The sequence below is a fragment of the Pteropus vampyrus genome, unplaced genomic scaffold (assembly GCF_000151845.1).
Source record: "Pteropus vampyrus isolate Shadow unplaced genomic scaffold, Pvam_2.0 Scaffold471, whole genome shotgun sequence".
NCBI classification, from domain to species: domain Eukaryota; kingdom Metazoa; phylum Chordata; class Mammalia; order Chiroptera; family Pteropodidae; genus Pteropus; species Pteropus vampyrus.
In genome coordinates, this window is record NW_011889252.1 from 908,526 (window position 1) to 917,330 (window position 8,805).

Genomic DNA, 8,805 nt, shown 5'->3' on the forward strand with positions numbered 1-8,805 from the left:
TGATTCTCTGTCTTATTTCTGAAAAAGAGTTTGTCGGATGATTTTCAACTAAAGCAGATGATTAATTCAACCCTGACCTTGTCCTGTCTTTGAACAATGGATAAATTAATTTACTTGAAAAGAAATCTTTTTATTTGTATTTCCATGTCACCTGCAATTTTCCCTGCCTTCCACCGGCAGCCCTGCCAGCTGGCAGGAAGAAGGTCAGCAAAGCTGCTGATAAGAGGAGCATAAAGAGGGCTCGCTTCATGGTTAGGGGGCAATGGTCTACTCCGCTGGGAACATGCTGCGCTTCCTCGTCTTAGCCACCCTGGTCCTTTATGGTAAGTAGGTCATGTGGCCTGAGTTCTAGGGAGGGGCGTTTGAGCAGAAGGTTTCAGAAAACTATCCCTAAGTCTAGGCCTGCGCTCTACCCCAGTGTAGGTGGGACATTCTGCCTGTGAGTCTAGCAAAAATTTTACTCTCCTGGGACAAATGAGAGGAAAGCTCAGGGCCTCTTTCCATGCAAGTTCCTCATGAAGCAGAGAAAAGCCTCTTCCAGGAGCCTGGGCTTTCCTAACACCCCCATTAATAGGAAGATGTCCTCAGCAGGTGCCCGGCTGTGCATTGTCATCCTTGCCTCTGAAGAATCCTACCAAAGCAGTGCGTGCGTGCGTGCGTGCGTGTGTGTGTGTGTGTGTGTGTGTGTGTGTGTGTGGTCGGGGAGGAGGGGCATCCTCAGCGACCAAGGGGTGAACCTGAACAAGGCTGAGACCACAAGAATCCTCTGAGGCCTTACTTACGTAGCCTGGTGATTTGAGATAGGTCCTTCATAGCATGTGAGTTCTGAGGACACCTAGGGAAAGCAGAAGGCACTCAGACTTTCCTGCTTTCAAAAGGGGCTCAGAGAACTCACAGCTGGGCCCCTCGTTAATTAGGGAGGAACTGTGAATTTGCAGACAAAGCACGACTGCTTCTCCCCACCCCCACCCTAAGCTGACCCCATGCTTAGTCATCACTCACTTTTCTTCTGCCCCACAAAGGACACAGCACCGAGGACTTTCCAGAAACCAATGCCCGGGTAGTTGGAGGGGCTGAGGCCAAGAAGAATTCCTGGCCCTCTCAGGTGGGTGTTTCTTCACAGCTCCAGACTTCCAATAAAATAAAGGTTGCCTGGGCGCTGATGTATAGTATTACATGTGTTTGCATATGTCCTTATCAACAAGAAGCAATCCAAATGCCCGAAATCTAGATTTTAAAGATGAATAGGACCAGGCTTAGGTGGTTTTTCTAGATGCAAAAGGCTTGGAAGAGGGAATTTAAACACTAACTACACTCACTCTCCCAGGCGCACACCCAGACACATACCACAGTTACACTCCCACTTGTGCCACACTAACAGACTGTGTGCCAGACCCACACCTCAGATTCTACATACCTTCATGGGCACACATACACACACACATACACACACAATTCCACACAGTGTGTATCATGCATTTAAGCGCACTTCTACCCCTAAGTAGAGCATGTTGCTTTTTTTGGCTATTTAAAGAGTTTCCACTTTCATAACAGGACAGCTAGGCTCTGATTTAAGTGATTTTAAATGTGTAAAAGGGGCAAATTAACTGATGAGTAGCACACTTTGGAGAAGAATCACTGCAATTAGAATTAAATTCAATTTATAAAAGTTTAAGCCCCAGTTTTCAGGAGTAGAGCTATTGTGTAATGTGAGGTACTGAAGAAGACATGAAATGGTAAAAATGACCATTCTAATGGTATTTCTAAATACTCCCTGAAGCGAGGAGATGGGGTATATCTTGAAAACATTGGAGGAGAAGCTCTGAGACCTAAGCTTGTGGGGCTTGGGTGATAAAGCTATTCCATGGCTACATTTCCTTCCCAAGAGGAAACAAGGTAGAAGAACCTGGGTTTTCAGCCCTTTGAAGCAGCCTAGAGTAGGAGGACACCAGATACACTCTGTGTATATGCCTTTACCCACTGACCCCCAACCATATACACAGCAAACATCACCAAACAGGCAAACACTCTTCCTTGCTGATCCCAGAGGCATCTACACACCCCTTCTCATCACCATTCCGGGTAGCCACCACCAACCAATCAATAGCAATTAATGGGTCAAATCAAACCTATTTGCCACTTCTAGCCCAGAAAGTTGGAGAATGCTCTGGGAGATGGCAGGGATTTAAGGGGGTGACATGTAGTTTGGGGCAGAGCCTTTTAAGACACACCACCTTTCCCTCCTTTCTTCCCTCATCTAGATTTCCCTTCAGTACCTGTCCAATAATAACTGGTATCACACCTGTGGAGGGACCCTTGTCAAAAAGAACTGGGTGATGACAGCTGCTCACTGCGTGGACAGGTGAGAAAAACAGACTAGCTTTTCTGAGCCCCTAGAAGGGGAAGAGTCTGGTTCTTCTAAAGGAATATGTATCTTTAACCACTCACTGCAAGACTTTAAGAGGATATTTGGGGGCCTTGTGAGAGTGTAATAGAATATAATAAAAAGTACAAATTTTGGCATCAGGAAAGCTCAGGTTCAAATCCCATTCCACCTTCTTCTAGCTATGTGACCTTAGACAACTTACTTAATTTCTCTAAGTCCTCACTCTCTTATCTGTAGAGTGGAGTAATAATACCTACTTTGTAGAGTTATTGTGAGGGTTAAGTAGGTAAATATTTAAGTGCTCAGTCAATGCTAGTAAATTTTTTCACATTTGTCTTGATCAATAATTCTCATTTGAGCATGTATCAGAATCACCTAGAAGGCACAGATTGCTGGGTCCCAACCAGCAGTTTCTGATTTGGTAGGTTCAGGATGAGGCCTGATAATCTGCATTTCTAACAAATTTCCCGATTATACTGATGCTGCTGGTCCAGGGACCATGCTTTAAGAACTACTGGTCTAGAAATTTGTATTTCCCTCAAATTCCTTCTGTGGGCTGAGAGCCATTATTTCATTTATGCTCACCACACCTCTCCCAGGTTATGAGATATTCGGCCTATTATATTTAGCTTAATAAACTGGTAAAATGAAGATGATGGTAGTTTTGTCACTCCTACAAGTTAATGAATTAGGAAATGAGAGAGCTTGTTACTTCCTCATCATCCAGGGTCTTTCATCCTACCTCCGCTTGGGCTAGATACGATGGGTGTCTGTCCTAAAGATATGATATAAGATGGCTTCCCAACTTTTCTCTAAGGGGAAAGAGAAGGTTTGAGCCCTCCGGATCACTCAGGGTTTCCTTCTCTCATTCCAGCAAACTGACTTTCCGTGTGGTGGTTGGAGACCACAACCTGAGCCAGAACGATGGCACCGAGCAGTACGTGAAGGTGCAGAAAATTGTGGTGCACCCATCCTGGAACAGCAACAATGTGGCTGCCGGGTAAGGGCAAGGCTGCACTGGGAAGTGGAGAACTAACTAACTAGCAACAGGGTCTTGGCTTCCTTCACATTTATCCAGTAGGACTTTGAGAATTTAGATTTTGGAGAGCTTGAGAATTTTTGAAGGTTTTTGGTATTTATTTGATCTAGGTTGGTTTGCACGATTGGATCACCTGAAGCTCCTCTTCTGCAGAGTTTCATGTTTCTTTTTGTATTGTTATTTATTATTTATTTTATGGAATAGACTCCATCAGCAAAAGTAAATTTCTTAAAATGAATCTTTCATGAGAAAAATCCTGCAGGCCTGAGCTGGACACTTTTGGAAAGGAAGTAGTTAAAATGGCGGTCAGTTCTATAGAATGTGGGGGTTGGGATGGTTTCAAGTCATTGGGATATTTCTACAGAGCTCTCAGAATTTTATATCTTTCTTTTCTGAGAACTCTTCTCTGCTACCATGATCACACCACTCTGCTCCTTCTTGATTCCTCGCTCCTAACTGAAAGATGTAAGCTCCACTCCCCTGAGCTGCAGGAATCAGAGATAGACTACAACACCAAGACTTCACCAGCAGGTGCTGTTAAATATATAATGTCCTAAATTCAGATCTATGATGTTTCAAGTTTAAGACTTAGAAATCAGCCCCTTCCTTCTTCAAAATCATTGGTTTCCAATTCTATGGGGATACAAAGACTCAGTGAGGGCCTACCTGAAGAAGGGCCTTATCCCGCAGTGAGCAGTGTCCTTACCTCCTGCAGCTATGACATCGCGCTGCTGCGCCTGGCCCAGAGTGTTACCCTCAACAGCTATGTCGCGCTGGGTGTTCTGCCAAAGGAGGGAACCATCCTGGCTAACAACAGTCCTTGCTACATCACAGGCTGGGGCAGGACCAGAAGTAAGTCACCTACATAGGCACCCTCCACCACATGGACCTTGATTAGCTGAGTGTCTGGGGCACATTTTTCTATGGTCCTAGGTATACAGAGACCAGAAACCAAAGGAACTAGAGATAAAATAACAGACAAGAAATCAAGCTAAGAACAGGCTATGGAATCAAGTCAGAGATTCATAGACTCTTATAACCAAAAACAAAAAAAATAAAACAAAAAACTTACATCAGAGAGTATTATATACCAGCCTCTCATTTTATACTGAGGAAACTGAGACCCAAAGAAATTAAAGACCTTATACAAGATCACATGACTAAGTAGTAACGACTTAGCTGAAACCAGAAACTAGGTATTCTGATTCCCACTTGGTGGTCATTATACCATTGTACTATCTCCATGGACAGTCACTGGGCTGTGGGTTGGAATGAATGAACCAGGGGTAGCTGTAGGTCCAGAGAAGTCAAGGCAGAGGAGGCCTCAGCTCTCTTCTGCTCATCATAGGAAGATTTCTGGAAGGGAATGTCCTTCAGATAACATAGAAAGGTGGGAGAGGCTATGAGCAGAGATAGTTAAGAAGGATGGAGATGTTAGGCCCGATGTGGAAGTATGTCAGCCACCAGGCAGTATTTGAGCTCTGGAGGAGAGGCAAGGCCTTGCTCTGAGCAGCCAGTCTATTGGGAAAACCTGGAGCTGAGAGACATACTTCTAATCCAGCTCTGCTCTCAGTTCACTTCATGTCATTGTGGTTCGATTTCCTGATCTATAACATGACAGGGTTGTTGTAAGGATCCAAGGAAGTAATGCACGTGCAAAGGCTTTGAAAAGTCAAAGAGCCAGGTAAAGAAAACCTGGATCAAGCTCTTAAGAAATGGAAACGACTGTGCACAGTCCCAGTTCTGCTTCATGGAGTTTTAAAGTGTAAGGAGAAAGCAAGACAGACAGATAAGTTATCAACAAATAAGACCATTCTAGTTACTTAAGTTATCCATGAGTTTAAAGAAGAAAAAAAAAGCAAGAGTAGAATTAGTGGTTTGGAGCCTGGGAATGGTAATCAAGGGTGACTCCCTAAAAGAAGGGGCCTATAGATTCCATATAAAGAAAGAAAAGATGAGTATCTATGACATGCAATGGGTAGAGAGAAGAAGCTTGCCTTGAGTTCAGCTTTTACCAGAGCTTGAGAAGGTTTGGGAGGGTGTGAAGGTTTTCCCCCTGGCGAGCATCTAGGCCTGATCTCTAATGCTGTGTGTCCTATTCAGCCAATGGGCAGCTGGCCCAGACCCTGCAGCAGGCTTACCTGCCCTCTGTGAGCTATGCCATCTGCTCCAGCACCTCTTACTGGGGCTCCACTGTGAAGAACACCATGGTGTGCGCTGGAGGAGATGGAGTTCGCTCTGGATGCCAGGTGAACACATGTAGGAAGTGTCAAAAGTCCCACTCCAGGTTCCTCCCCTCTCTGTCTGTCTACCACCCCCCACCTTTTCCTCACCAACTATTCCACACAGCCTCATGTATAGACTCAATTTTCTACTCTGGTGTCTGAATGAGAATGATTCTGTGCTAGTAACTCTATTCTCACGGGATCTCAAAGTTGATTGGAACCTTAAAATTCATCTTGCCTAATGCCCTCACCTCAAAAGCTTGTATGTGGCCCAACATTTGTATGTTGTTATATGTGTGTATTCTTTAGAATTTGTTCACGACCTAGATATTTATGGATCAGTGGAGCTGGGCCTAAAGTGGTGGTTGTAATTTTGTATAAGGTAGCTCCCATCCCACCAATCCAAATTTTTTGTAGCTCCTCCGCCACCATCCTTTTACCCCAGTAGTATTTACAGCAGCACATACAGGTGAATACAGTAGGGGAAAAGTACATAAAATAGTTTTATAATAGCTTACATATAATAAACAGAATGTTCTGTTTATACAGGATCAATCAGCAATATACCATCTTACAGATTTCTTGATGCATAGTTTAATAAATGTTCTTAATTATCTACTGTCAAGCACTGTGCTAAATGCTAGGGATATAAGTGTGAGTAAAACAGTGTCTAGTAGAGAAATGGGGAGAACAGAGATATGCTAGAACATTGTAATACAATGTAGTTAAGTGTTATAATAAAGCTATGCATAGGGTGATATGGAAGTCCAAAAAATAGGCACTTACCTCTACCTGTTTGGGTCAGAAAAGACTTGCTTTCCCAGAGAAAGTGAAGTTTGTAGTGAGTCCTGAAGGTTAAACAGGAGAAAGGGGAAACCATATTCAGAGAGAGAGAACAGCATAAAGAAAGGCATGGGCCAAGAACCTAGGTGGGACGCGAAGAGAATTACAGGGTGTTCCCTACAGCTAGCTAACTGGAACAGAGATCAGAACCCACGAGCCTTTGAATCCAGCCAGCTGCCTGTTTTTATTTGGCCTGTAAGCTAAGAATGGTTTTTACATTTTTAAATGTTTGAGGAAAAATAAAAGAATAATATGTCATGATGTGACAAATATAAATTTTTTTTAGTGTAATACTCATTAAATTATTTTATTATTTTATTATTATTATTTTTTTAGGCGAGGCAAAAGGTGAGGCAATCTGTGAGGCAAACCTTGGTTGACCTCACAGATTGCGAGGACTTTGTCAGCTTACAACCCCCTAATTTTTTTATTTTTTTCACCTGCAGCACCTGGTCTTCCCAGGTGGTCTCCCATCCAAATACTAACCAGGCCTGACCCTGCTTAGCTTCCGAGATCAGATGGGACCTTGTTCAGGGTAGCATGGCCGTACACAAATGTAAAATTTTAATGTGCATTAAAAAAACATTTTCTTGGAACACAGCCATAGTTGTTCATTAAATATTGTTTATGGCTACTTTCACAGAGTGTAGCTGCAACAGAGACTATATGACTGCAAAGCATCAGGTAGTTATTATTTGACCCTTTATAGAAATAGTTTGTTGACCCCTTGGGCTAGAACATAAACTGTCACCATACTAGACAATGTCAGGAGATGACACTGGGGCAAGTAGGAGCCACATGACGTAGGGCCTCAAATGCCATGCTTGCTGACGTGAACTTTACCACATAGACCCTGGGAAACCATTGAAGAGTTTTAAACTGGAGAATGGCATGATCATATTTGCTGTTTAGAAGTGCTCTCTGATGAAGGGTAAACATGTTTTTCAAGAAGGCAAGATTGGCAAGAAGATTGCTTAGGAGACTATTGTAATTATCCAGGCAAGAAATTTGAGGGCCTGAGTTAGGGCAGTGGAGAGGAAGAAAGAAAGGGACTATGAAATAAATTCCAGGCATCCTGTTTAAGTGATTTAGAAGAGGGGTTTGCTCCCTCAAATGAGACAAGATTTATAGTATTTGAGAGGAAAGGTGATGAGTTTGATTCTGGATAAGTTGCGTCTGAGATTCCTGTGGGACACTCAGGTATAGTTAAATGGGTAAGAAATTAGGTATAAAGAAAGTAGAATTTGGGGGAGAGACCTGGGCTAGAGATACTCTTAATAGGAAATGAGACCTCCCTACAAGGGAAAACTGGTAGAAAGAGGAAAAAACAATGAGTTGGAAAAAGAACTATAATAACATAAATACTTGAGTGCTTCAGGGATAGATGGAGAACAAAGAATCCATAAAGATCTAAGAGGGATTAGAGGCAAGAGAACAAAGAATCCATAAAGATCTAAGAGGGATTAGAGGCAAGAGAAACAGGGTTTTACAAAATCTCAGAAAATACTGATAGGTCACCACATAGTAAACAGAGCTGCCAGGGGCCAATAGTAGATAAAGTAGTTAACTAAAAGAGACTACTTTGTCAGTGGGCGAGTCACTGGGAACTATGGCAAGAACAGTTTCAGTGGAATGATAAGGGCAGAATCTTGACAAAGGGTAAGGAATGAAGAGGTAATAAAAAACATAGCAAGAAATTAGAATATTCTTCCAAGAATCTTGGATAAAACAACAATAAAAAAATAGTCTGGTAACTTTAAGAGTCAAGGAGCGGGGTAGATCTTTTAAGACAATTGAAAGTGTGAAATAGGCAGAGGAAAGAATCTTATAGTGTTTGGAGGGGAAATGAATAGATGGCACAAGATCGCAGAGGAGATGGAAAAGATGGAATCAAAAGCACAGGTGGAGCTGGCTTTGAGCAGGAAGAGAGACACCAAAATGTGCATGAACATGAAAGAGTGTGCATGCTGGGTAGCTGGAAGTTGGCAGGTGTTCTGCATTATTGTTTCTATTTACTCAAGAACTAGGAGTCAGATTGGATGCTGAAAACGAAGAGGCAAGGATCATAAGGGCCTGGATTAACTAAAGTGAATGGGAGAAGGATTGGTCTCCAGAATGTTACTGATAGGCTGAGATTACTGATATGTTACCGACAGACCACGCAGTAAACATGCGGGTATATGATTCATTCCATTTTACTCAAAGACCCAGTTGTAGGGAATGGATTAATCCAGGACTGTGTTTCCTGCATTGCTGGGGCAAAATGATAGGATTGCCCATTAAAGGCAAGGTCCAGGATTACTGGAAGAAGA

The 8,805-nt window shown here is 42.8% G+C and overlaps 1 protein-coding gene and 1 pseudogene across 1 annotated transcript in view; one reads left to right on the forward strand and one right to left on the reverse strand.

The window, feature by feature from the left end:
- Positions 1-210: 210 nt before the first annotated feature.
- Positions 211-8,805, forward strand: part of CELA1 (chymotrypsin like elastase family member 1) — a 13,150-nt gene continuing 4,555 nt past the window's right edge. Inside the window, exons 1-6 of the mRNA XM_011382363.2 lie at positions 211-323; positions 1,023-1,105; positions 2,262-2,362; positions 3,261-3,386; positions 4,141-4,277; positions 5,529-5,674. Of these exons, the coding sequence (XP_011380665.1) occupies positions 263-323; positions 1,023-1,105; positions 2,262-2,362; positions 3,261-3,386; positions 4,141-4,277; positions 5,529-5,674 (654 nt within the window). The 5' untranslated portion in view covers positions 211-262. The remainder of the gene's footprint in view (positions 324-1,022; positions 1,106-2,261; positions 2,363-3,260; positions 3,387-4,140; positions 4,278-5,528; positions 5,675-8,805) is intronic.
- On the reverse strand, positions 6,931-7,045 carry LOC111732588 (annotated as a pseudogene).